This window comes from Marmota flaviventris, chromosome 1, assembly GCF_047511675.1.
Source record: "Marmota flaviventris isolate mMarFla1 chromosome 1, mMarFla1.hap1, whole genome shotgun sequence".
Classification (NCBI taxonomy): domain Eukaryota; kingdom Metazoa; phylum Chordata; class Mammalia; order Rodentia; family Sciuridae; genus Marmota; species Marmota flaviventris.
The window spans coordinates 118,532,202-118,559,763 of NC_092498.1; the positions used below are offsets into that span (position 1 = coordinate 118,532,202).

The window sequence follows — 27,562 nt, forward strand, 5'->3', positions numbered from 1 at the left end:
TGCTGTAGGTATGCTCACCCGTCTCACCTCTGTCCTAGGCTTCTGCGTCCTTCCTGTCCTTGAAGCAGCATCTCCCTTCTGTGCCACTTGTCACCACATCCCAGCTCTTTCAAGGTTCCACCCCCAGCTTGAAGTCATCTCCTACCCCTGGCTCTGTCTAAGCCCATCCCTGTCCACTGGTCTCAGGATCCTCATTCTATTGAAAGTTCCTAAAGGACCTCTCAGGCTCCCTCTCACTGTCTAAGTTGGGCAAATTATTGGCATCTATAACTTGGGGTGAAATGGGACCTCCTTGAGGGCTGGGGACCTAAAGGCCAGTATTAACCCCAAGCAGGATTCGCCTACCCACCCACTCTTGGCCAGGTTGGAGGACACCAGCAGAGGCCTCCAGGGCCAATAGGAGTGGCAGGAGCTACCAGGCTGCGTAACAATCACACACCAATCCCAGCTCTGCCACTTAGAAAACTCAGGCCCCACCTCAGACTTGGTAATAGGTGTAAGGGTGCCTATCCTGCACCCCTCTTCTGGACAAGTTGTCAGAGAGGCTGGGTGTGGCCAGCCTTGGGTGCACTCCTTAAGTCTCTGCACTACCCTTGCCTCTTCTAAGGGTGATACTTAATGGAAAACTGTAATGCATGGAATTGTACAGCATATGGAAGCACAGGGGAAACAGCCACTGGGCAACTTCATTGTCAATACAGTGAAGTCACTTGACATCCTCTCAGACTCCCATCCACCTCAAGGCACGTTTCTGTCTCCGTTATCAGCATCCGGCTGATTGGATTCTATGATCAAGCCTGAGCAGCTTAACAAAGCTCCCCAAATCTAAATTAAAGTCACCAAAGCTGCTGTAATTGAATGTTGGAGGTGCTAACGATGCAGATTGGAATTGGCTATTTTCTGCCAAGGATGCCGCGCCCTCGCATTTTCTCCCTTGAAACTGACACCCACTGTGTTTGCTTCTCTGCAGAGGCCCTTGGTGGGGTATCTCTTTGCACAGCCAGACTGGGAAAAACAGGATGCATGCCCTGCTCAAAATCCACAGTACTCTGGATGGAATGAACTCTGCTGCAGGGGGCTGGAGCCCTAGGATGGGAGCCCTGGAGACAAATGGCTGCTCAGAGAACAAGACCATGGACTGGAAAGCTGCCAGGGCTCAGGGACAAGGACTTGCCCCTTCCCTGTCTTGCATGCTTAGATTCAGTTCTGCAGAGAGGGACAACAGTACCTGTCCCATCTATCCAGGGAAGCACTGTTGGTGAGGGTTGATCGTGCTGGTGACTGGTCTGGGCTCTGGGTGCAGTGGCCCTCATGCTGCACTGACTCAGGAACCCTATCATGGTAGTGCGGGGGTAGTGACTTCCTTTTCCCACTAGGACCCTGCCCAGATTCTGGGGATGCAGAGATGAGCAAGATGAACTTTGTTCTCAAAGAAGCTACCACATTCTTTTTTAAATATTTGGAAGCCACAAATATTATTCCAGTTGGCCAGAGACTGGTGCAGGGGGTCCATGGGAAGGAACCTGAGGGCTCAGGGTTCTAACTCCGTTGAAGTGACTCATACTGGGCCTTTGAAGAGAAGAAAAGAAATCTCAGCAATGGGGTACACTATGGCGGTGCAGAAGTGAGAAAGTGCTCGAGTATGCACTGAGCCAATGTTCCACATATGGCATCAGGCTTGGCTGAGGAACCAAGGAGGAGAAAGGGCCTGGGACTGCTGTGAGCACTGTGCCAGGGATTTCCAGGCATGGGGGGAAATGGGGATCCCTGCCTTGTTGACACCCTGAGGTGGACGAGTAGTCCTGTGTCTCTGTCATAGCCCATCTTAGCAGCATTCCCCCAAGACTTCTCCTGTCCATTGCTGGGTGTGGATGCAGTGGGAGCCATGAACTGAGGCCTGTTCCCTCAAGGCTGCTCGCATTTGCAACCACTGTGTATGTGTCGGAGGGTTCCAGCTGGTTGTCATGTGCTTTGACCCCAAGGAATTTGTGGACAGGTGAGGACAAAGCCAGGCTTCCCACAGTGAAACAAACAAGAGGCAGTACAAAACAGGGTGGCCACAGAGCTTCTGCATGTCACTTTCCTGTGCCCCTCCCCAAGACCAGTCTGCACAGCTTTTTGGTTTCTTGGTTTCAAAGAACTGCCCACAACAGGGCATCACCACTGAGAAATTTGATCCATTTTCTTCCAAAATGAAAAAAGCTCTGTTTCTAAAAATAGCCCACCTGGCTCCACTGTTACCATGGCAACTCGTCCTTCCTAGGCGCCTCCTGAGGAAAGATGCCCAGGGGGTTCCTCAGCTAGACCAGGTCATTAAAGGGGCTAAGAAGAGACCTGAGTACTGAGCAGGGGCCACAATAAGCAGGGCCTCCCTCTGGTTCTGACCTCTGATTTGAAGTAAGAGGCAGTTCTATGCAAACGTGAGTGTGCCTTTGCAAGGCAACAGAGGGCTCAGTGGGCCAGAGATGCAGGCTCTGGCTTATATCATATTCCAGTTCTACAGTAGCCATAGGTTGGGTACTTAACATCCTCCCTAGAGGAGGTAAATTAATATCTCCAGCGTAGGGACAGGCACACTTAACCCAGGCCATGTAGGACCACCAGGCTCTGCCCAGGATACCACCTCCCCTGCATAGGGCCTGAACAGAATGGTGTATATGCACCAGGCTTTCCAGGAAGTCCAGAGGGACTTGTGAGGTCTTTTGCCCCAAAAGGAGTCTCAGTGGTCAACTAAAGCATGCAGACACGGCTCCCCAGGACAGTGAGTCAAACCTTAATTACTAACCATAGAGTAAGAATGTGACAGGTATTTAGCTCAGCCCCAGCAACTCCAAGTGCTGGCCAAATAAAATGAACCCCAAAGATGTCCATGTCCCAATTCCCAGAAACTATTGCTATATTACCTTATATGGCAAAAGGGACTTTGCAGATATGGTTAAGTTATGGATCTTGAGATGTGGGGAATTATCCAGGTCCCTATAAAAGGCAGGAGGCAGAGAGATTAGAAGATTCTGCTCTGCTGGCTTTGAAGAAGGAGGAAGGGGCCTTCAGCCAAGGAATAAGGACAGCTTCCATAAGCTAGAAAGGGTGAACTTTCTCTTTTGGAACTTTCAGAAGGGGTGCAGTCCTGACACCACTTTGATTTTAAGACCTCTGACTTCCAGAAGTATAAGATGATAAAAGTGTTGTTTTAAGCCATTGTGTTAACTTCCTAAGCTACCATAATGTAGTAAATTACCACAAACTGGTGTCTTAAAACAACAGGAATTTATTCTCTTGCAGTTCTGGAGGCAATGGGCCTAAAATCAAGATGTCTCATGCCTTTCTATTAGATTCTGGTGTTGGCAGAAATCTTAGCATTCCTTGGCTTGTGGACATATCATTTCAATCTCTTTCTGTATCCTTACATTTTCTCTTCTTATAAGGACAGCAGTCACATTGGATTAAGGGGCCATAGTATTCCAGTATGACTTCACCTTAACTAATTGCATTTGTATCAGCCCCTCCAAATAAGGTCACATTCTGAAGTTCCAGAAAGGTTGTGAATTTGGTCACAGCCAGCCCTATACATACTCTAAGGTTGAAAACTCATAAAGGAAGCTTCTCATGGATGGAAGGTCACTGCCGCACACTGATAGCCCCACCAAAATCATCAGAAAAGTTGCATCCATTGCCTTATAACTCATTGGTAACCTGAGTTTTAGGGATTTATGAATTCATTTTTCTGTCTAGCTGGTTAAAGTTGATGGGTATTTCAGGAATCAGTGCTTCCCTAGGGATGGCAATGTCAGTCATGTCTGTGAATGGGTAGGAACATGTCTCTCTTGGTCATTTACACCACATGGTCCCACCATCCAAGAGTGGGCCTAAGCCTCATTTCCCAGCTCTGTGCCTGACTCGAAGGCTGAGGTCCATTATTCTTTCTTTGCTCCACAGTCTGTGTGCTGTGTGCCTTGTTGCTTTAGCCAGGATGCCCAGGATCACCACTGGCAGAGAAAAGTACATGGAGACTCAGGCCCAAGTTCCCACCATCAATGGGAAGTCACTTGAATGGAAAGACAAAGACCCTCACTGACCCTGAGTTGTCTCTGGGGAAGAGCAAGGTCTTTCCTACCTTTCCTGCTTGGATATCCTTATTTCAGAAGTCATGTTCTTGGAATGAGTCAGAGCAGCTCACTGGGATCCTGGTTAATCACTTTTCTGAGTGTTTGCCCTGAACATTAGAAGTATGCCAGGACCAGCAGCACACAGGCAGCAGGCCATGGAAGGTCTGGAGGAATCCATACAGGAGGTCAGAAAGATCACACTGGAAACCCTGCTGGGAAATGATTGGCCCTTTCCAGAGCAGGAGGAAGAGGTGGTAGAAGCCCCTGATCTTGCTCTTCATCTTGCTCCCTCCAACTCTCAAGTCCTCCCTCCATCAACTCTCAGGTTTGATTCCCTGAGTCACCATACTCCTCTGTGAGCAATGGCTTTATAGGCCCAAGATCTTGGACAGCAGTAGGTGGATATGATCTACTGTTATTGGGTTGCCCGGCAATCTCAATCCAGATGCCCTCTATGCTGAGCCTCAGCCTTTCTGCCAGAGTGAGGACATGGGTGATAGGGTGTACAGCCCCCAATGCAAATATTCTAGCTCTAGCCTCTTCCTGGCCAAGTTAATGGTCTGGGATGGAGAATGAGATGACGGGCCAATAGAGCAAAATGAAGTATTCCCACAAGTCCTATGAGAAGGGAATCGCTGTTTGGGGAAGCAAGTAGACAGGCCCTGACTTGAAGTCACTGTAGCTTCAGATATGCCTAATATGCCTGTCCCAGTTTGCAGCTTATTTCTCAGGCCAGGTTCCTAGAGATTCTGCCAGTGTGGTCTGCAGTGAGACACAAGAACTGGATGAAATGGCTAGGAGAGATGTGGTAGGGAGCTGTGGTCCTAAAGCTGGGCCACATGGGCTAGGACCCCAGGTCTCCCACTTGTATGCTGTAGGACCATCCCACTCCAAACCTCAGTTTCCCAGCTCTCTCCCTTATAAAATGAGGATACTCTCTAGGAGATAGTTTTTGTCCAGTGCTTTAAAAAATTCTGGCACCTTGTGTAAGCCTCGATGCTACTGCCGTCACTGTGATTGTCATTGCTGCTTATTGTGAGGTGTCTGTCATCTTGCCCAACTGCTTCAGTGCTGACCTGTGGGAAGCTGCCTTTTCCAAAGCTTGCTTCTGGAGTTTCTGGGACCCAGGTTGGGTCTGGGTACAGTTTACCCAGCACTTCCCAGAAGTACCAGGCACATGCAAAGCCAGTCAGTGGCCCAAATGAATGAGGCACAGTGACTGCCCGCAGCACATTCAGCAGAAGTGGACAGGAAGCAGGTGGTGAAGGGACACCACGGGACTAGAAGAAAATACTATGCACCCTAGAAAGTGAGAGAGGCATGCCTCAGACCAACCAGAGGGTACGAGCATTGAGAACAGGCCTGATGGACTGGAAAAGATCCTTCCCAACAAAGGGTGAGTGACAGAGGTACTCCATGCTTCTCTGACTGGCCCCTTGCTCCCAGCTGCTGCCCAGCAAAGGCAGTCTCTCCCTGCCTTCCTCCGGTCCCCAGCCCACTCTCAGGAAGTCCCTGCAGGGTGGGAAGGTAAGACATAGCATCTCTATACAGCACTCTTTGTGGTTGCAGACCTGAGCCCCGCCCCTGCAGCACTCCCCATGAGCCTGCTGTTAGTACACAGCATGTGATTAGAGGCCAGCAGCCCACCCCCTGGGGTGACAGAGAGCAGGCACATGGAGCAGTGACTTCTATGACCTTCTTCTACTCCCCTTCCAGGGGAACCAGCAGGACATCAGGATCACCTTCCCAGGGACCCAGTCTCTGAGCCATCAACAAATGTGTCATAGCCACTTGGAAAGAGCTTTCTGGGTCAGAGAAGGGGCTCAGGAGGGGCTGGTACCACGGCTCCAACACCTGACCTTAGCCAAGCCCCTTTCCGTCTTCTGGGTATCAGTTTTCCCTTTGAAAACAAAGGTGTCCTGAATGAAAGAGGCCTGGCCTAATTTGTCCATGATCTGGAGGGAGTTCAGGGGCTATGCTGCCCTTTGGGGTTTGGCATGATCATTTCAGGAGTGAATGTCACTGACAGCTCAGGATTCAGCTGGGACACTTGCTACCAGACTCTACCCTTGATTTGGCTAGCAGTGACTATGGTGAAAATGGGAAAAATGAGTAATAGAGAAGGTAATAGGGGCTCGGAGCTGTGCCAGCCAGTCCGGGCCCATGTGCTGCACAGGACCCAGCTCAGCTCCATCACCCTTGTCCTGCTAATCCTCCTCACTGTTGGATAGTTGTCCCTTATCCAAGGGTCAGTGCCTGTCTCCCTGCAAACTCCACAGTTCTGAACAGAGACAGACAGCAGGGAACAAAATGATTTCTATGTCACAGATACTGCAGGAGAAGCCCAGAGAAGTAGGTAACTCCAAAGCCAGAAAACCTTCCTCCCCAGGAGGATTGTAAGTGACCTGAGCCATCTTAATTCCAGTGGGGGAATATAATAGAAGCAGCTCTGAATCCTGTCCTCCCTATCTGGGGATTTGTGTGCATCAGCAAGAAGGGCTGTGACTGCTGCCTGGGCCGAGCCCACCTGAGGGCTAGAGGGTTGAGGAGGGGCCAGGTATCCTGGCTGGCCAGGAAATGATAAGGCTCTGGGCAGTCTGATGAGGACACCACAGTAGGGGTGGGGTTGCCTGGGCTTTACACCTAGCCTGGGGCTCCAGAGTCAGTGGCCTTCTCTTCACTCCTACATCCATTCCTTGGAGAACTGGACAGCTCAGACTCTGGAAAGGATAGGGGACATTTTTCTGATGTTCTCCATAGTAGCTCTGAGATAGGTAGGGCCGACTGATGGTACCCGTGACTGTGGGCCTGGGGCCATCTCACCACCCAGCCAGTCTCCCTCCCAGCAGCAGCCCTTCAGGAAAATGCCACCTTTCCAGCTCCCCATCCTTGGCTTAGTTCATGGGATCTTTTCCAGAGGTGCCACCTGCCAGGGATCTGCTGGTTCATTCCCACATGCAGTTGGGGCCCCATCCTGCACTGCATCTGGGGTAATGAAACCTTTTTCTTCTCAGAAGTGTCCAAATAGACTTCCTGCTTCCATTGTTTCTTAAAAGGACTGGCATTCTCTGGAAGGTTACTGGAGAGGCAGTGCATTCAGGATGCCATTGGTGGTGATAGTTCCAACTTATGCAGACCACCCAGCCCATAGATCCTTCTCAGACTGGTAAGATGGGGGTTGGAGCCCTTGCTGTGCACCTGAGAAACTGATACTTAAAAGGGAGATAGACGCATGAAAGCAGCAGAGCAGAATGTGAGCTGAGAACCTGGGCCTTCAAGCATCCCCTTCCTACTTCCTCATTTTTATACCTCCACAGGGCACCGTGACATGGTCTGCTTTTGAGCAGGTTTGGGGACTCTCCAGAGTGGCTGGGAGGGCTGCTTTGTGAACCCAGCCCCATGGGAGTGACTTTGGCCTGGCCCTAGATCTCTTTGCTATCTTGCTCCTCTTCTTGTATTAGTACACTTGCAAAATTTCTGTTGAATTTTATGTTAGTGGGTAGTTTAGCATTTTCTGTGTTGATGCTCTTAGTTTTCTTTGTAATAATCAGATACTTGTTGTCTCTCCAGGGTACTCCATATCCCTGAGTATTTTTCCCAGTGGAATGTGGGAACGGAGAGGGTCTAGGGGTCATGAAAGCTTGAGAACCCTGAGGCCATAAGCTTGAGAACTGCAGCCCTAAATAACTTCATTCATCCAAGTGTTTTCTTTGCTCTGGAATAAATTCCCTCCCAGTAGAGATCCTCAAAGGGAAGAAGTGGGGGATGGGAGCCACAAAGTTATTTTAATGACTCTTGTTGGCTGTTTGTGAGATTGTCCTTCAGAAAGCATGAACTAACAATGCCGGTCTTTTTCCTAATCTGAGGACTGTCATATTGAATAGATTTTATTTGTGCCCCTAACACCGTCAGCTCTCCCTATTCATTGGTCCCACATCTGAGGATTCAACCAAACACAGATTAAAACTATTTGGAAATAATAAGTATCTAGACATGATTTAAAGTATAAGGAGGATCCGTTTAGGTTGTACCCAAATACCATGCCATTTTGAATAAGGAACTTGAGCATTCTTGGATTTTGGTACCCTTGGGGGTTCTGGAAGCAGTCCACTGAAGATACCAAGAGATAATTATTTTATTTATCTTTCCAATGTGGGTTTCCTCATTGTGAGGTTCCCTGACCTGGACCGAAACTTCTGGACTCAGTGTGGCCAGAGGTCACCATCCTAGAGAACATTGTTTTAGTTCTGAGTCTGCCAGGCTGACATGGGTCACACCATTGTGCATTTGAACAACCTTAGTCTTGCTGTTGGAATGTGGGGCGTAGGTGCCACCACCCCCACTCCAGGGATGGCAGGTATGCAGGAATTGTATAGGAGTATGGCCTGTACTAGTCATGGCCTTGGAGCTGGGTGGGTGCTATTGTCCATGTGTATGGCTGGTTTCAGGGTCCTTTCTGCCCAAGTCCAGTCCTTCTGTTTTCTCCAGCCCCTGACCTCATATGGCCACCCTGGCCTTGGCCCTACATATCTTTGGCCTCTCTGTCCCTCTAGTCTGTCCACTATGCCACCTGCCACCCATCTCATCTTTCCCTTATGTCACACACTCTCTTTTGCCAAGGGATAAGGGACCAGACCCCTAGGTTTGTGCCAGAGACCCTTCACCATCTCCCTCTCCAGCCTGCTTTATCTCTGTGCCCTCTCCCTCCCACCTGCTTTATCCACAGATCCTGCCCTCCTGTGTGTGACATGCTGGTCAGCTGCCAAGAACCAACAGGCCCCCAATCATTTGTTCTTTCACTCTCCCCCTCATTCCACCCTTCCTCATTTTCCTGATCTCACTGCCCCTCTGGGAATGACTCTTCCTGACCATCTCTGTAAATGGACTGTGCTGTCAGTAATCACTGACCCTGGTTCTTCCTGTCCTGCCTCCAACACAGCCAGCGACATGACAGCAGAACAAGCACATGTCTCTGGGGGCCTGAACTTGGACCTTGAGAGCTGTTTGCAAAGGTATACCATTTAACAACAAGTTAAATAGAAGTATGGAGCCTCCTGATCTGCCACAGGGGACGATGCTCCGTTAAGTACTTGCATCTGTCCTCCTCTCGTTTGAAGAATCAGAAGTCACATTCAGGCTGACCTACAGCCAGACCTGATCCTATGTGGCTCTTCTGGCGTAGAGTCAGTGGCTACTCTACTTGGTTGTTGGCTGGTCATTCTGGTTGTTAGGCTGGGAAGGTGGCAATATATCTCAGTGATGGGAGGTCACAGGAACCCAGGCTCTGATGCCAGAGTCCCCTCATCTCATAGCCCTGGCAATGTCTATGCACCTTTCTGCCCAAGGCCTACCTTGCTGGGTTACCACATGCATTACCTGAGGCAGCACCCTCCCTAAGGCCTGGCACTCAGAAAGATTGAGTACACATCAGTTGGTGGAGCATTTCTGAGGTCAGAGAGGAAGCCATACTGGCAGACAGTCCTGGATTCAGTTCACTGCTCTTACCCTTAGCAGCTGAGTCCTAAGTCTGTGGCTTGGCCACTTGGAACCTGTATTTTGTTGCCTGTGGGGAGGGAAGAGCCGCCATCTACTGACCTCCATTGTGAGCTTCAGAATGTCTTTGGATAAAGTGGGTGGCCCAGCACATGTGGTTTCCCAATGCTGGGCCACTCTGAGGTTGAGATTGGGCTGGTTGATAGGGAGGCTCCCTGCCCCCTGCCTGGATGCTGGCCCAAGTTCTCTGTGGCCAGCAGGGGAAGATGTGCATTAGACACTCTCCCTTGCTTGGGGCCCATGGAGCTGGCTGGCTTGGTTCTGCCATGGGCTCACAGTGCACTTGGAACAACTTAGCCTTATCCTCCCACACACACCTTCCCTGCCATGAGCAGAAATCTGTTCTCTCAAAATATGCATTCATTTTTTAAAATTTTATTTAATTTTATATCTTAGGTTACAGATTTCTTTCTTCTGAAAAAAAAAATAGCCTTGCTGATAATTTCTGAAACAAGAGATTCCAAAAACTTCTCAGCAGATAATAGCTCTGGGACTCACAGGCTGCTGTCAGCCTCTTGGTTATCCTGTCCCAAGAATTTAGGCAGCAGCAGGGCCCCAGGCCAGCTGCCCTCAGAGGCCCCCATGGCCCAGCAGCTCCTGGCTAGTAGAAAGAGGAGCAATGATAGTTCCTGAGCAGCTGCCCTGAGAGGTGAGAGGGAGGGTGGGAGTGGAGACAGAGGGCTGCCTGGCCCCTTGCATGGAGGCCCCAACAAGGGGTGAAGGAGGTGTAAGCTCCAGTGTGAAGAGGGAACTAGTGAGATGGCCTGGGCATGGCTTCACCTCTGAGAGCACTAGTTGCTTTGTGTGTCCCCTGGGGATGCTTCAGTCCCTACTTTTAGCCAGTGTCTGCACACGGAAGTCATTCCATAAGCAAGTGGCTGTCTTCTTCAGGAGAGCTGGGTGCAGATCAGCAGGAAGATGGGCCAGGGTAGATGTGTGAGGAGACAGGGGGCAGGTATTTTTTATTGTAGCCTGAACTGGGGGTGACTTTGAAGAGGGGTACAGTATTGGATTATGTCTCAAAGGGATGAATGGGGTGAGACCCCAAAGAAGTAGAGGAGGTATAAGGCTCCTAGTGGTAGAGACATAGGGTGAAAGTCCCAAACAAGCTCAAGCATTTGCAGGGAACAGGAGGCATTTTTTTTTTGGGGGGGGGGGTGACTGAGGAATAGGTAGGTCTGGAGCAGAGAAAGCAAGTTTGGGAAAGAAGGTATCAGTCAGCCTGGATGGGCCTGCAAGGTCAGGAAAGGAGTTCTGGCTTTGTTCTGGGGATATCTGTGCCCACTGAACAATCTCTACCTCTCCACCCAGCCTTGGCCACAGGCCACAACTTAAGGGAGCTGGTGCCCTGCATGCAGGCACCTGCAGACTACCCTCTCCAAAACCAAGTCTAAGCTCTTCCATTGACTCAGGTAGGCCTGGACTGGCTGGGCCAGGGTTGAGCAGGTCCTTTACCCTGACCAGGAGCAGCTTTGGGCATCATCTAGGGAAACAATGATTTTGAATGGGGTGCTTCCTACTTTGCCTTCCTTGGTTCTTGGGCCATGTTGATTGGTAACCACAGCAATTCTGTTTCCCTTCACAGATGACTCTGGAGACGACGACGAAGAGACTGCCTCCCCAGCAGATAAGAGTGAGTTACAACACACCCTTAAGAACCTCTCCCTGAAGTTAGATGACCTCAGCACATGCAATGACCTCATTGCCAAGCATGGTGCCGCACTACAGCGCTCCTTGAATGAACTAGACAATCTCAGAATTCCATCTGAGAGCGGTGAGAAGCTGAAGGTCGTGAATGAGCGGGCCACCCTCTTCCGAATCACTTCAAATGCTATGATCAACGTGAGTTCCCATCCCCCACCACCATCTGGACATAAGTGAGGGGACCCTCAAAAGCAAGGGGCTCCCTGTTAGCAACACTGTGGCCTCTAATTGTGTGACCACCACCATCTGGACATAAGTGAGGGGACCCTCAAAAGCAAGGGGCTCCCTGTTAGCAACACTGTGGCCTCTAATTGTGTGACCAGAGGTGCTTAACAGACCAAGGCTCTGTTTCCTAGGGCTCCAAGTCATTTTCAGAAGCCAGCACCTCCCATACTCTCCAGTCATTGTTGTTCTCTGTCATCTCCTTTACTCAGTCATTGCTGGGTGAGGATATTTTTTTTTTAATTGTCTGGTGGAAACCACAGTTGACTGTGGAATCTGTTTGAGGCTTACAGGTGTTTTGGGCATGTGTGAGGAAGGTCAGGGCCCCAAGTTGAGAAGCTGACCAGTGGCCAAACATAATAGGGATGTGGCTGCCATGCCGACCATCATAGCTGCTCCTGCTCTTGCCTTGGGTACAACCTACAGATATAGTGGGATCAGGATCCACATAAGCATGGGGAAAGGAGACAGGTATGTGTGGTGGGTGGGGAGGTTCTGTTAGCCGAAAGAACTTTGGAGCTAAGCCTACCGGGGAGTCATGCCAACCTGATAGACAAACCAAGTAACCATAGTCTATAAACTAAGAGGTACAGCTATGGATGTTGGTTTGGTTACCCTCCCTGGGTTCTGGGAGCTTGGAGGGTCAGTCTGTGGTTACAGGAATATAATATTTGACTGTGCTTCTGGGTCCTTCCTCTTTCTGCCTGGTGAGTGTTGCCCAGGTATGTTAGTGAATTTTGTATTGCTGTGACCAAAATACCTGACAACAACAACTTAGAAAAGGCAAAGTTTATTTGGGGATTACAGTTTTAGAGGTCTCAGTCAGGAGACAGCTGAGTCCATTGCTCTGGACTCAAGGTGAGGCAGCACATCATGGCCAAAGGGCAATATGGAGGAGCACTGCTCCATTCATGGAAGCCAGGAAGATAAGAGAGAAGGGGGAAGGGATCCAAGCCACAAGATGAATCCTTCCAAGGCAGAGCCACAGTAATCCGCCTCCTCCAGCCATGCCCTACCGGCCCACAGTTACCTTCCAGTTAGCTCACTCAAAATTGGATGGACTGATTAAGCTACAGCTCTCACAATCCAATCATTTCACCTTTGAATATTCCTGCATTAACACAGGAGCTCTACCAGGCCTCTACCACCCAGACTTGGGTCTGTTGGGTATGGTGGCACACACCTGTAATCCCAACTACTTGGGAGGCTGAGACAGGGAGATCACAAGTTTGAACACAACCTTAGAGACTTAGGGAGATCATGTCTCAAAATTTAAAAAAAAAAAAAAAAAAAAAAAAAAATACCAAGAGGTGGGAATGTGGCTCAGTGGTAAAGCACCCTTGAGTTAAATTCCCAGTAAAAAGAAAAAAAAAAAAGACTCAGGTCTGACTACAACAACCTTCTCCCAAGGACAGCCTCCTGGAGAGGCACATTCAGGCACATCTGGGCCAGAAGTCCCATGGGGTGGCATGCTGGGAACAAGGTAGTCAGGCATGGGAGGAGTACAGAAATGGAGGCCACTACAGAGTGGGTACTAGAGGTCCATGGAACATGGCTCAGAAAGGCCATGGGCTGGCTGAAGACAATGGTCACTGACAATGGTCAGTGTCCAGGTAAGCGCCAGCTGAGCTAGGAGTTGGTACCATGCCCCAGGCCTAACAGGAAACCCAAAGGCAGGGTGGGCAGATGGAGGCTGGAGCCCACTGCAGGCCAAGCCTAACACCTGAGCATTTGAGATCCAGGCCTGTCTGCAGCATGATTGTGGGGCAGAAGGGCCTCCTGCCACCCACACATGTCCAGACATGCTCAAGCCTGGAGCACCTGGGTTTAACATTTGGAATCTCTACCTGGTGCCTGAGGCTGAGCAAGGAGTGCCTTTCTCCCATACCACTGGGAATCTCAGCCCACAGATGTATGTACCTTTGTCCTTCCCCAGGTCCCCAGATCCCACAGTGCTCAGACTGCAGTCCATATTAGTGTATAAAGAATCCAGAAGCGGCTGGATTGGGCTGTGTGGCCACCCTGCATGTTGCCCCATTCTGCTCTCATTTTCCTTCACCTACCTTCTTGGGTCACCATCCTCCTTACAGCTCACAGATTTTGTGGGCCCAGGTCCCTGTACTTGTATCAGTGACACACCTAGATGTTGTTCATTTAATGACACAATGTGCAGTCATGCTCTCCCGTCCATTTGGAAGCCAGTGTCCGCCTGATGCTTCCCTGGCTTGGCTTCCCTGGTACTGCCTTCCACCCAAGACTGAGGCCACTTGGCCTTGAAGAAGCAGGTTTAGCTTCTCCAAGATAATGAGCCTCACAGCTGGTTCTAGTCTAGCACCTCTTTTATCAGGCATCAGAGGCTCATCTGTGTTTACAAAGCCATTAAACAGCTCACAGTCTAAGTGCATAATGAATTGTTTTATGGGAAGCACAGCCCCCTGGGATTGCTTATGAGGCCTCTTTCCAGCACCAGCTCCAGGGAAATGTGTGACAGAGTGGCCTTAAGGGTCAGGAGCTGCACCCTGGGCTGGGGTCTGTAGATTGGCTGGTATGAGCCTGACCCAAGGGCCTCTCAATCCCGTGCAGAGAGGGCAGGAGTAAGGGCTGCCACAATAGGCTGTACTTGTAGACCTTGCTGGACCAGAGGCCCAAGTTTCTCTTGCGGTCCCTTCCTGACTGCCATCCCTCACCTGGCAGAAACCAGACCAATTCTGAGAGAGCTTTTATATGGCTCCATCAATTGTCCAAACCCCTACTGTGTGCCAAGGGACCATGCAGGCAAGTGTGCCTGAGGGTCATCACATGGGTCACCCCTGGCCAGCCTTGGCTTCCATGTCTTTTACAAGAAAGGGGTTGGACCAGGTTCTGTAATCAAGATAACCATACATCTTCTACCCCCAATTCCCCATGGAGCCTGTTGAGGCTTCAACCTCTTGCTATTTCCAAGAGCCTCACCAGTACCACTTGTATTCTTAGTGCTGGAGTGAAAACTGAGTCTCAGAGAAGTCACCTGAAATGCCCAGTGTTGCCAAACCAGGATGCAAACCCAAGTTTGTGTGGCCCACTGCAGGAGTGATGGCCCCTGAGGGCTTCAGAGGCCCCCTCCTGCTGTGGTTGCACTCTGACACCAGGATATGGAAGTGAGGGCCTCATGTCTGCCCAGGGTGGGATCCCAATCTCGGGATCTCTCTGAGTCCCTCGTGTATCTTTTACCTCTGAGCTGCCATGTGGCCTCTGATCACCATGGCTGAGTCCCCACCAGGACCCATCCTGGAAGACTGGGGACCCAGAGATGGAAGCCATCCCAGATACCTCCAGAAGGTATAAATTGCTATCTCCCAATCCCTCCAGATATCACTGCCAGATGTGGAGGTCCCACTCCCCACCTCCCGACTGTGCTGTGAAAGGAAGCTTCCCAGAAGTCCACACCTGAATTTGGGGATTCTATTCCCACTGGTCCCTTGGATAGGAAAGACCCAGCTCCTGGATGCTGTATTTCAGCCCTGGTGAGTGGCTCCACGTTTTCAACCTTATAGGTTCTGACCGAGTCTGGGTCATGATGGAGAAGAGGGTGAGGGCCAGCCATGCAGATGTACCCCACAGAGAAGTGATCCTGCATAGGCCCCACAGCCAGGAGCCTCCTATTCAGACGGGCCTGCATTTTATCCTCACTCTTCCCCAAGATGGCAAAAACTGCCATTATTCAGCCTCTGGAGAAAAGTCAGGGCAGTGGGGGGACAATTTAAAACTCCTTTAAATTTGGGAAAGAGCTTCAATATCATAAGCCTTTCAGCCACAAGCTCCCAATGAACTGGGGGACATGGCCTCCTGATAATCCCTGAGTATCCAGGCTCCATGATAGTTGTGCAGGCCCCTGCCACATTCCACAGCCCTCTGAGGGGCAGGGCAGCATCCTCGCCTCTCATCCAGTATGGCTTCTTCCCTGTGTATTTGAGGAGGGAAGGTTTATAGATTAGGGATACAGTGACACTGCTGTGCTTCACCTCTCCATGCCTTTGCCATTGTTGTACCATCCCTCTTACTATGTAGTGAAGTGCTGTACGGCTTATGCAGTTGAAGAAGTCTGTCTGATGGGCATTTAACCCAGATCTTAGAAACTATTTACTGAATCCTGCCCAAGCCTGTGCCAGGAGGGGACTCAGCAGTGAACAGACAGGGTGCTGCCCACCCCCAGAGCTCCAAGTCCAGCAGATGTCCTAGTGATGTTCTATCCCATATATGTTTAGTGGTGCATCCTTCAAAAGGAATGTTGACCTAGGGCCAGCAGCTTACCTGGTTACTTGAAAGCCAAGTATGGATGGGGCCTGGGAAAGTACTAGGACTACAGCCCCATGGGAAAGTAACCCTTAAATGCCAGTCATGTACACCTCTATACCCTGAGAGCCAGGGCAAGCCATGGCTAGGCCTGCAGAGGGCAGAGGTGGTGGCCATAGATCAAGGCCTGGAAGGAGAAAAGTGGGCTCAGGGTCACAGCTACTAAGGATGTCCCGCTACAGCCTATAGGGAAATAAACTCATCTCTCCTCTTGACTGGGGGCAAGAGGTCCTGCATCCCCAGCTCAACATCACCTACTACCCCCATCTGCAGCTCTGTGGTGTCTCATGGGCCTTTCTACCACAGTGTTTTGACTTGTCCTCCTGCAAGAAAAGGACAGACACAGTCCCCTTTGCAGTTCCAATAGCCTCATAGCCTCCATGCTTGGCACAGGGCTTAGAATATGGAAGCCTCAGCAAATGAGAGAAGGTTGTCCTCCTGCAAGAAAAGGACAGACACAGTCCCCTTTGCAGTTCCAATAGCCTCATAGCCTCCATGCTTGGCACAGGGCTTAGAATATGGAAGCCTCAGCAAATGAGAGAAGGGGTCAGGGAGGGATTATGAAAGAACACAGGAACAAATGAATGAATTGCTTAGTGTCTGGCAGAATTTTCTCATGGGCAATTGTTTGCTTGCTTGCTTGATTGATTGATTTTTGGACTGACAAAAGCCAGTCCAGCAGATCCTTGCTTGAATTACTGTCTTTGGTAACTGGAAATTAGCCTACCATTTAAGAGAAATCTTACAGCACTGTTAAATGACTTGGGTTTTTAGAAAGAACCTTGAACCCCAATGTGCAGTGTTCGAGGTGCTCTGTCCACCTAGTATGGGATGCACTCCCCATGTTCCAAACCTGTGAACCAGGGCACACCTCATGGTGTAACATTGGGTCTATCTCTTGGTTTAAGGTGGAGAATGATTGCATTAGTACACGTAGCAAGTTCATGCTTTGGGTTTTATTTTATGTAAAGTAGAGAAAAGAAACTCTCAGCCAGGCTTGGTGGCGCATGCCTGTAATCCCAGCAGTTCAGGAGGCTGAGGCAGGAAGATTGCAAGTTCAAAGCCAGCCTCAGCAAAAGTGAGGTGCTAAGCAACTCAGTGAGACCCTGTCTCTAAATCAAATACAAAATAGGGCTGGGGATGTGGCTTAGTGGTCAAGTGCCTCAAGTTCAATCTCCGGGACCAAAAAAAAAAAGGAAGAAAGAAAAAGGAACTCTCCAAGCTTTTTCTATTGTTGCTATTTTTTTTTTTTTTTGAGGGGGAGGGTGGTGTTGTTTGTTGGTTGGTTGGTGCTGTGAATTGAATCCAGGGATGCTTTACCACATCCCCAGCCTTTGCATTTCTTAAAATTTTTATTTGTGTATTCTTTTTGAGACAGGGTCTCACTCAATTGCCCAGGCTTGTCTAGAACTTATGATCTTCCTACTTCAGCTTCCTGAGTCACTGGGATTACAGGCATGTGCCACCATGCCTGGTCAGGCTTATTCTTTTTTCCTGTAAATTTATCTTTGTGATAAAGCAACTGCCTTGTTTGAAGGACAGGCTTGTGGGATGGTGGTGATGTGACAAGAGACTCCCAAGTCTCCTGCTTATGATTTTATGCCTCACAACAGCCACATGAAGTTGGTGTCATTATAGCTTTGTTGTTGTCATCATTATCTGCATTATCCAGGTGCCTCCACAAGACCTAGAATGGTCATTTGGTCTGGGGGTTGCAGGCTGGCTATTGCATGAGCCAGTGGCCTCTGTGTCTGGGTCATCTCCACTGCTGGCCAAGGGGAGGATCTTTATGGAAGGACTGGAACACACCACCAGTATCCCAGGCCCAGCACACCTGGAGTTGGCTGAGTTGGGCCCCATTGCTCTTGCCCAGAGCAGAAGAACCCCATTGTATTGTGAGGTCTTTCTGGAGGACAGTCTGCCCTAGGACGAGGTGGATGCTCCCTTCCCAGGCTGGGGGTGGGGACAAGTTCTGTCTGTAGGTCTGGGTGGAGATGCCTGGATGGGAAGTACTACCACACAGACACATTTTCTCACCCACAGAGCCCTCAGAACCTTCTTATGCCACCCACTTACACCTGCTCTTCCTCCTCCTCCTCTCAGCTCCAGCCAAGAGAGGGCAGTCATGGTTCCCACTAGAAGGCACTGAGCAATAGGTGGCAGGTGCTGGTGGTTATCTATCCCTGCAGCACTGAGCCCCTTGTGGGGCTGACAGCTGGACTCAGTCTTTGCAGTATCAGCTCCTCCAGGTCTCCACAGGTAGGACCCAAGCAGATTACTCCTGACACTGCACCCCCCATCTGAGCTTGGAGAGGCTCCTTGTGATTGGTGACTCTTGAAGAGGCCCCTCTGACCACCCAACCTGCCATGGCCCTTAGGAGCCATAATTCAGTTCAGCCCTGCAGGTACCTATGAGCAATTCTGTGGGGAGGAAGCTGTGCAGCTGTTGGTGGATACTGAGGTACACAGGAAACCTTCTGCCACCCAGGCAGGTTCTCTTCTAGACACCAGGTACACAGCCCCTGCCCTCATGGGCCCTGCATCCTCATTGGGGAGCTGCAACCATGTAGATGATACAAAATATCATCAGCAGAAAGACCTTCAGAAGAAAGAACCAGTGAGGCAGGATGGGATGGGAGGTCGTAGGAAAACCCTGACGGGAGGTGAGAGGTGCTTGGGACACAAGGATGCCCACCTGCCTGCACATGAAATGAAGGCTCAGAGTCAGGGGAGGGAAGGTCAGAGGGGACACCAGGCCAGTTGCACAGGACCTGTGTGCCATCACCAAAGTTCTCTGCCTTCTACTCAGAATGAGTGAAATGACCTGACTGGCATTTCAGCAAGACCCGCTGCTTGGAAAATGGGCTGTCGGCAAGGCAAGCGCAGGCCATTGAAGACTCAGAGGCTGGGGAGAGCAGAGCTGCGCTGGCAAGAAACAGGCAATGCTGAGTTGATGGCAGGGCTAGCAGAGCTGCCTATGGGTGGAAAGCAAGGCCATCAGGGAAGCCTTCAAGGTGTGGGCCTGCACCACTAGAAGAACAGGGTCCCGTGCTCACTGAATCCTTAGCACCCCAACATGGGTTTTAGAGGATCCTTCCCCAGAATAGGTTTTATGTAAGTAGCAAGTGGGCAAAACCAGCCAGAGGACAAGCCCCATAAAACACCAAGGACCATCGAGGTGCCCAAAGGGACAGAAAGCCGGGGTGCAGAGACCAACCCTGCACTCTGGGTCCCTGAGTTTGCCAAGGAAATTAGCATCTCACAAGAAATATGGCTCAGAGCCACAGAAGAGCTGGCTTTGGGGATGGGGAAACCTATGAAATCCTGACAGCAAGGATATGCAAAAACCCATGGAGAAGGGTGCCTGGCACAATCAGGAACACAGATGGACTTGGCTTGAGAGGATAGTCCAGTTGGAGAAAGTTATAAGAGTACAGTGCCAGGCGTTGAGAGGGGACAGTGGGAAAACTGGAAGGCAGAAGCTGGTGAGGACAGGTACGTGGATAGAGGTCAGTAACTTGTGGCACTCAAAACTTCATAGAAATAAAGCTGATGTCTAAAGAGCTTACTTATGGGAGTGCCCCAAGGCTTCTCTGAAGCCCCATTTGGTTCATCATGGCCCAGGAGACCACTTGGGGCCCCTTGAGCCAACCCAAGCAATGGGGAGAGGCCTGGAGCTGCCCCTGATCCTCCCCAGGCCCATGGGACAGGTTTCTGTCCAGATGACCCCTGTTTTGCTTCTGACAGCTTGCTCACTTGGGGCCTGAGGAGATGAGTAAAAATAGATTTTAGAATTGTCTTTGAATAACTTGGCAAACCGGCAGCCAGATGGTGCTGGTTCCTGTGCACAAGGGGTGAACAATTTTGGATATGGAAAGGGCTATTTTAAAGTTTTAATTAAAGTGGAAATCTGCCTACCAACACCAAGACTGAGTCACATCAAGGAGAACCCATTGGTGTTAGGGAAGGGTTGCAGCCCCAGCTGCTGGTCAGGCTGTGCTCAGTGCCATGTGAAGAGCCACACAGGCAGGTGGCTAACTCAACTCTGCCCTCAGAGCTCAGCCTCGATGGGGCCAGGATAGTGGTTATACAGAACATAGCAGCTTGGCTGGCCAGAGGAACTCCAAGCTGAGCCCAGAATTCCAGGAGTTCCCACTCAAAATCTTGGGTAGCTAAGATGGCCAAGCATTTTCAGTGTGGCAGACTCTGAACCAGAGAGAACCAGCCTGAGTCTCAGCACTGCTCCTTTCTGCTGGACTAAGTTTGGGTTTCTTGTGTAAATGATGCCAGCTCACTACTTCTCAGTGGGAGGAGAGGCGAGACCTGTTGACCCCTGGTGTGAACTTTTGGCCAAGCGGAGGTGACTTGGAAACTGTCTCCCTGCCATGTCCTTCCCAGGGCTGTGAAAGGTGAGGGTCCATGGTAATGATGGCTACATGAAGATCAGCATGTGGGTGGGCAGCCTCAGCCCCAGAACCTCTATGGTGTAACAGGCAGAAAAAAGATGCCTTCCCAAATTGCTGTTATAGTAAGACATCAGATGCCTGGAAGCTCCTGGCCCTGCCACAGGTGGAGACACCCCATTTTCCTGCCCTCTCCATGCCCAGGATTACTGGGACCTGCTATGTGTCTTAGTGGCTGGAGATAAAGCCAACCTCACAGCCTAGACCCTCTAGACATTAAGCCTATCTCATCATATCTATGTGAACCCAATGTTTACCCACCCCAGTGTCCACCAGTTCTCTGGTACCTTCCTCATGCCCCCATCTAGGAGGGAAATTAATGTGGAGGAGACTGTTTCCAAGCAGCCCTATCTGGTTTGACCAGAGAGGGTCCTGGCTTGGTAGTCCAAAGAAATTGAGAGGCTTTCCCAGGCCACACATGTTAGCCGTCTAACCCCCATGCCTGCTTTATCTTTGAGGAGCAGTGAGGTCATTGGCAGGATTAGGATTAGGAACAGCAAAAGCGATTAGAGTTTGTCCTCCTCCTGGGGTACAGCTGGGCAGAGGTTTCCAGGTCAGAGAATCTGTCTCTCCCATGGATACCTATTAAGGTAACCAACAGAAATTTTCCATGAAATTCACACAGTGTGGTTTCCCCTGAGTGGGCAACCCTCACAACCTCCTTCATCAGTTTGAGTTTCTCAGAAAGGAGAATTCCTGAAGGGAGAGTCTGGGTGGGCAACCAGGGACAGGACTCCCCAGCCTGGAGCCAAGTAGGGTCAGAACTGATGGGGGAAGCCCACCTTTTCTGTCTTGGGCTTAGAAGTTCTCACTCTGCACTAGGGTATCTCAATAAGCTCCCCACCAAGGCAGAACCACATTATCCAGGGAACCTTGCACCCTGGCCAGCCCCTCTGCATCTCAGAAGCACCCATGTTCTCTGTTGGCCTTTCACCAGGACCTCTTTGCAACCTTATAGGGTGGTAGGAAGGACCAAGGCCAGGAAACTAGAAACTTGTCTCTACCCTGAAGACAACTGACCCAATTAGTCACATAATCATGGACTGTGTAGACAGAGTCCTAGGATCTGGCCCCTCCATGCCAAGTCCCAGGAGTAGGTTATGGGCCTACTCTAGAGCGGGAAATAAGGCAGCACTCATTCAGGACCCAAACACTGGTTCTGGCTACTGGCTTGAGTCCATCAGTACTCCTCAAATGATTCAGGACATGTATAGTTTGGTAGGGAGTTTTGGGTCAGCAAAAGTCTCTCCTGCTAAGAGGTTGACACAGCTTTCTAGCCCCAGGTATAGCTGTCATAGAACCTCAGTGGAAATGATCATGTTTAGGTCTTGCCTGGATCAGCCAGGCCTTCTCTGGGCCCTTGGAAGCCTCCCCCTTGCTAGTGCCCAGATGGGCCCCAGGCTTAATCCAGCTTAGCAAACACACAGTCCACAGGGCACTGCCCAGCTCAGCATTCCAGAGCAGCAGGGCCAGGCCAGGAATCTGCTTTCTCTTCACAGTGCAGACAGGATGGGGCCTGGAGGTGGCCAGCAGCAGCAGAGGAGACCCTTGGAATTGGGGATGGATACCAGGTGGGTGCGTTGGGGGTAGAGAGGGCATATGGACTTCTTCAGATCACAGGGTAACCAAGGAAGCTCATTTGCTACAAGTAACCCCCCACCAGTGGCAATGTCAAAAGCCCTGGGTCCACGCATGTGAGCCTCTCAATATTAGGACAGAGCAACCTCCATCCTGTCTACTTCATCAGGTGATTGTAACAGTCTGTGATCTGCATGAGCCCAGCCTGGCCACATGTGGCCTAAATGAGGCCCCACCTGTCCAGGGTGTTTGACTTCCTTCTCCCTGTCACATTACACCATTCAGGCCGTGAGGTAGATAGAGATCATAGATGGTCAGGTATCAGCCAGCATCCTGTTACCCTGAAGGAGGCAACCTCCTCCCACTGAGGTCAGGGCTGGGCCCTATTGCTTAAACAGGGATCCTTGTTAGCAAGCACCTTCCAGGAGCCCAGCTCCGCATCAGAAAGGCCATGAGATCCCATGGGTATTATATCTCTGCCTTCCAGGGGCTCTCAGATAGCAATAAAGATCTAGCTTTACAAAATAAAATAGCAACACTGGTTTCATGCCCTGGGAGACATGCAGGTGAGACATACAGGGACTCAGACCCTGGCCCTACAGATACCTCCTTGGGGCCTCAGGCAAGTACCTTGACCTCACTGAGCCTACATTTCCTCCTTGAGCAAAGCAGGTGCGGGGAGCTGAGGAGGTGAGATCACATCAGAATAACCAGATGTGTTTGAGATCAATAAGGGAAGAGCAAGAAGCACATACATAGTGGGTCACACCTGAGGGCTTGGGGAACAATGGAGCCCAGGAGATGAGCTGGGGAAGAACTGGGGCCAGGTCTGGGAGAGGCTGTCAGCCGTTCAGGTCTGTAGGAAACACATTTTCCCTTAAAGAAAAAAATGATAATTTATTAAGTATGTAAAACCCATAAACAGTGAGGGTAGGAGATGGGAGAAAGTAAGGAACCTAATTCATCCTCTATCTTTGCTCTGTGATCTCATCTTTTTGCTTTTGCTTTTCTTTTTCTTTCTTTCTTTTTTTTTCTTTTGCAGTACTGAGCTACATCCTTAACCCTTTATTTCTTATTTTGAGACAGGTCTTGCTAAATTACCCAAGCCAGCCTTGAACTTGCAGCCCTCCTGCTTGAGCCTCCCAAGTAGCTTTTGCTTTTGCTTCTAAGAAGCCCAGATAACCCTTGATATGAATCACTAGCCTGAGCACTCTTTTATACTGTTGTAATGCAGTTCTTTTAAATCTTGTTTTAAATATGAGTTATATGAGAGCAAAGCACCCATCTATGTCACTATTCATACAAAAAGAGAGGATCCAAGAGGCTAAAGAGGATTGACAGGAAGTGATGGAGTAGACACTAGGGCTGAGAGAGCAAGAGGCCTCCAGGAGGGATACCCACAGACCAGCAAGAACCTGGAAACAATGAAGCATCTTTCTCTTTCAGCTGTAGCAGGGTTCCACACAGACAAGAGGACCTTGTGTGGTCTTTCTCATGTGGAAGTGGCCTGGCTATGTGGATGGAGCCCACTTAAGACTCCATCCTGTTTGCCCCTTCTCCCAGGTCCTCAGGTCTGGAGGCAGGGGATGTGAAGAGAAAACAAAGAATCAGTAAAGTTTCCAAGAACTTCCAGAGGCCTGCCCAGGGAGATGTGGGTACTCAACAAGTGCTCTTCAGTGAATTACTTAAGTACATTCTGTACCTGCTGTGAGGCTGGGTTGGCAGCTGCCTGGGTCAGTGGCATAGCTGACTGGTGGCCCAGAAACAGCAGCCCAGCTGTGTGGGAATTCCTTCCTTTGGTCAGCAAAAGGGTGGCAGGGACTGAGTCAAACTTGAGTGAACCTTATGGCCAAACTTAAGGCTGTGGGGAAACACGAGTAACATGGGGACATGAGTCTTATGGAAACAGCAGTCTGAGGTAGGAGGTAGACTGAGCTCTGGGTTGAGGACCTGGGTTTCAATCAGACTCTGTTGCTTCCTTGCCATATGACTTTGGAGCCTTGGGTCCACCATCTTGGAATGTGATGAAGGTGTCTATCCACAGGGATCCTAAGGGGGTCTGGAACGTTCCTGGGGTACCTAGAGGGATACTCTGCCCATTCACTGCCTCTTGTACCTACTGGCACAAAACCAGCAAAGAAGTGCCTTCTGGTCTGGCCACTGGGGCATGTTGTCACTGTGTCTGCTTTCAGATTCCCCCACCCTGAGGCCTACAGCATTGAAGGAGAGATGGGGTTCTAGATGAGGCAGGGAAATCACTCTAGAGCCAAGGGAACTAAAGGCCTTGGCTCCAGGTGACAAGCCAGGGAATAGTAGAGTCAGTCCTGGAGCTGTATCTCCAAATTGCATGGTAGCCAGTGACTGAAGCTTTGCACCCAAGGGAGTCTTACAGACCCATGATTTGCAAGTTCACAATATCCCCAGACCTTCAAACCTCTGAACGCATCCTCTCCCAATTTCAGGACCTTTTAAGCGCATGAGATAAGGAGATTTATTTCCATGCCCAAGAAGCTCTCTCTTCCTACCCCATTCTGTGCCAGGACATTTATCAGTATATATCCCTACCTAGGTGTGGTAGGGAGGGGACCAACACCAGGACTTTTCCAGGAAAGGTGGACAGGACTCAAGTCAGGTTCTAACTGGCTTTGCCAGAACTCAGGTCTTCCAAATCCTGATAATGTGCCTTTTTCCACTATGTTTTGCTGATTTCTTTGGGAAGGTCACACTCCATCTCCAGACCCTGTCTGCACCTCTTCTGAATGGACTGGGGCCACCTTGCCTTGCCTAATCCACATGAGTTTTAGTGGGGAGATGGTGGAGAGAGATGCCTAGAGTACGACTGTTAAAGGAAACATATATCAGAGTCAAGGCTGAGCAATTATCCCCCTTAAGTCTCATACTAGAGGCCCTTATCACCAAGCCAGACCTGCCACCAGTGCTCAGGCTGTCCCTGTGGGTTGGGCAAACCACCTGAGCTCTGTTAGGGTGCCTGACTCAGAGGAAACCTCAGGATACTCCACCCCTTCCATTCCCATCAGTCCAAGTCCCTGGGCAGGGTGTCACTCAGCCAACTCATGTACTGCAGTACCTGCTGAGTTTCAGGGATCTCATGGAAAGAGGGTTACTGTGAAGAGAGACAAACACAGTTGCTAGAGAGGCTGGCCAAACTCACCAATGTACCATTGTAGTGGAGGCTGGTGTCTGAGCAGGCCTGACTATGGTGGGACTGTGCAGTTTCCTGGGGCTGGAAGCAAGGGAGGTATGAGGAGCCACCAGAGATAATGCTCAAAGTGTGAGCACCAAGGGCCTATGCAGGTGCAGCTGGTGGCCCATGAGGGCTTATCTGTTGAACACTCCCTCCATCAATCTTATCACTGTCCTGTTTCCCCAACAACCCTTTGAGAAAGTGCTGTATTATCCTTGTGTCACAGATGGGGGCTCATGTGCCTGTCTCCCTCCAAGAAATCACATCTCAAACCTGCAGAGTTGGACAGCATGTGCCATTTGTGGAACCCAGCAGTGTTCCTCCATGTGGGTGACTGCAACAAGGGCTAAGAAAGCAGTACTTGGGGTGGCAGCCCAAAAGTATTATGCAGACTTGGGCCCAGGAAATTCAGCCCCTCCTCCTGGGTTAAAGAAGGAATTAGGAAAGAGCAAATTCAGACATCTCTGGCTTGGACCTCGCTCCTTCCAGGAATAGCTGAGGTCTGGGCCTTCATCTATGCTGTAATAACAGGGACAGGATGACCTATTCAATTCTTAAAAGTGTGGTGGAACCACCTATATAGAAGACTGAAAAGAATCTGAATCTAATAGTAGGCCACAAGTATGAAGGGGGAACCTTAAAAGCAGAGTTTTGTGATACAGACTATGAAGTAACTTGGTAGAAATTTCCAGTCTCAGTTCTTCTACCAGACAAGACTTATTACCTCTCTGGGCCAGGAAGTATAACAGAATGTGGCTTTCCTTCCTTCTGTGCAAAGCCTGGGGCTGGCCTGAGCTGCCTTGGGTTCCCATGGGGGCAGGGACTGGCAACAAACATCAGTCCTAGTGCACGGTGAGGACATGGCAGCAGAAAGCTGGAGCTCCAGCTGTGATGATCAATAACCCAGCATCCTCCAGCTACATGGGGCTCCTGTGGGGAAGCAGCACGTCAACCAGGTACTGTCCAAATGGCATTCTGTCTAAGGCCAGCCAACCAGGGGGTGCCAGTTCCTGGGTTGGCTCTGAAAAGGCTAAAGTTCCCATATTCTCATGGAAACCAGAGGGTGGTGGGCATGTTTTTGACCATCCTGGCAAAAGGAAGGGAAACTAGATGGCAACCCCAGGGGCCCCCTCCCTGCCCCTACATAAGCCTAGAGTTCACGAGGCCACTTGTCCTTCCCAGGCCTGCAAGGACTTCCTGGAACTAGCTGAGACACACAGCCGGAAATGGCAGCGGGCACTGCAGTATGAGCAAGAGCAGCGTGTCCACTTGGAGGAAACCATTGAACAGTTGGCCAAGCAGCACAACAGCCTTGAGCGGGCCTTCCGCAGTGCTCCTGGCCGGCCCCCCAACCCCAACAAGAGCTTCAGCGAGGGTAAGTGGGTGAGCAGTGACCAGCAGGATTTGTTCCATCCCTCCACCCTCAGTCTCCCTCTCCCCGGCTGTTTCCACCTAGTTTCTGCTGCACACCCTGACCCCCACACACATGGGCCTGTGTCAGGGACAGATGGCATAAGGGGTTAGGGGAGTGGGGCCAGGAAGAGCCAAGTCCTTGGCTCTGGATTTCTTCAGGCAGCAGGATAAGCCCTTTTAAAGAGGTTGCAAACTGAGATAGTGGCTCTGTATGTATCTCTAGGAAGCCTCTTGACTTCCAAAGGAGAGGACAGTGAGGAAGATGAAGATACTGAGTACTTTGATGCCATGGAAGACTCCACATCCTTCATCACCGTGATCACCCAGCCCAAGGAAGACAGGTGGGCACTTACTCCCAGCAGGGACAGCTGTGACCTGTGAGGAGCCTCCTCCAGAATCATCCTTTTCTGTTGTGTTCTCTGACTCCATCTGGTCTTTTGACCAGCTATAAACTTTATCCAGATGGTATTTTTGCTTATATTCTGTTCTTCCTTGCATCAAAAAGTCAAAGTTTGCATCAGGCACTTAATTAAAAATAGAGAGAGAGAACCGAGCATTGACTGAATCCAGTTCCAGCCTGGGGTTCAGAAAAGACACAGAAGGCCTCAGCTGCTCATCCTTGCCTCAGAGCAGCATAAGGCCCCAACCACTCCTTGCATAGTGTCATCATTTGAGAACAGATGAAAGATGAAGGGAGTCCCATCTATTTCCAAACTTTTTTTTCATTATTCATAAACACCTGCTCTTTGATGATGTTTCTAAATACACATAAAAACATACATTAGAGACCAGAACATTTACTAGCAATAAAAACGTAGCTGTCAGACTCTCAGAGCCACAGGAAATTTTTGTGGGTGCCAGCACACCAACAGGTACAGAGAGAAAAACGTGAGATGGGCAGGTGGGCTGGGCACAAGCTGTGGCCAAGTCAGGGGTGAGTAGGCTAGTGCAAAGCCCTAGCCACTCCATTTCTACTTGTAGCTGGG

General features: G+C 50.2%; 1 protein-coding gene across 3 annotated transcripts in view; it reads left to right on the plus strand.

Moving 5' to 3' along the window:
• The window catches only part of Osbp2 (oxysterol binding protein 2), a 190,238-nt gene that overhangs the window by 147,630 nt on the left and 15,046 nt on the right, over nucleotides 1-27,562 (plus strand). For all 3 annotated transcript variants that reach the window (XM_027953471.2, XM_027953472.2, XM_027953473.2), the window contains 3 exons: nucleotides 11,245-11,501; nucleotides 26,346-26,538; nucleotides 26,800-26,917. In XM_027953471.2, the coding sequence (XP_027809272.2) occupies nucleotides 11,245-11,501; nucleotides 26,346-26,538; nucleotides 26,800-26,917 (568 nt within the window). The remainder of the gene's footprint in view (nucleotides 1-11,244; nucleotides 11,502-26,345; nucleotides 26,539-26,799; nucleotides 26,918-27,562) is intronic.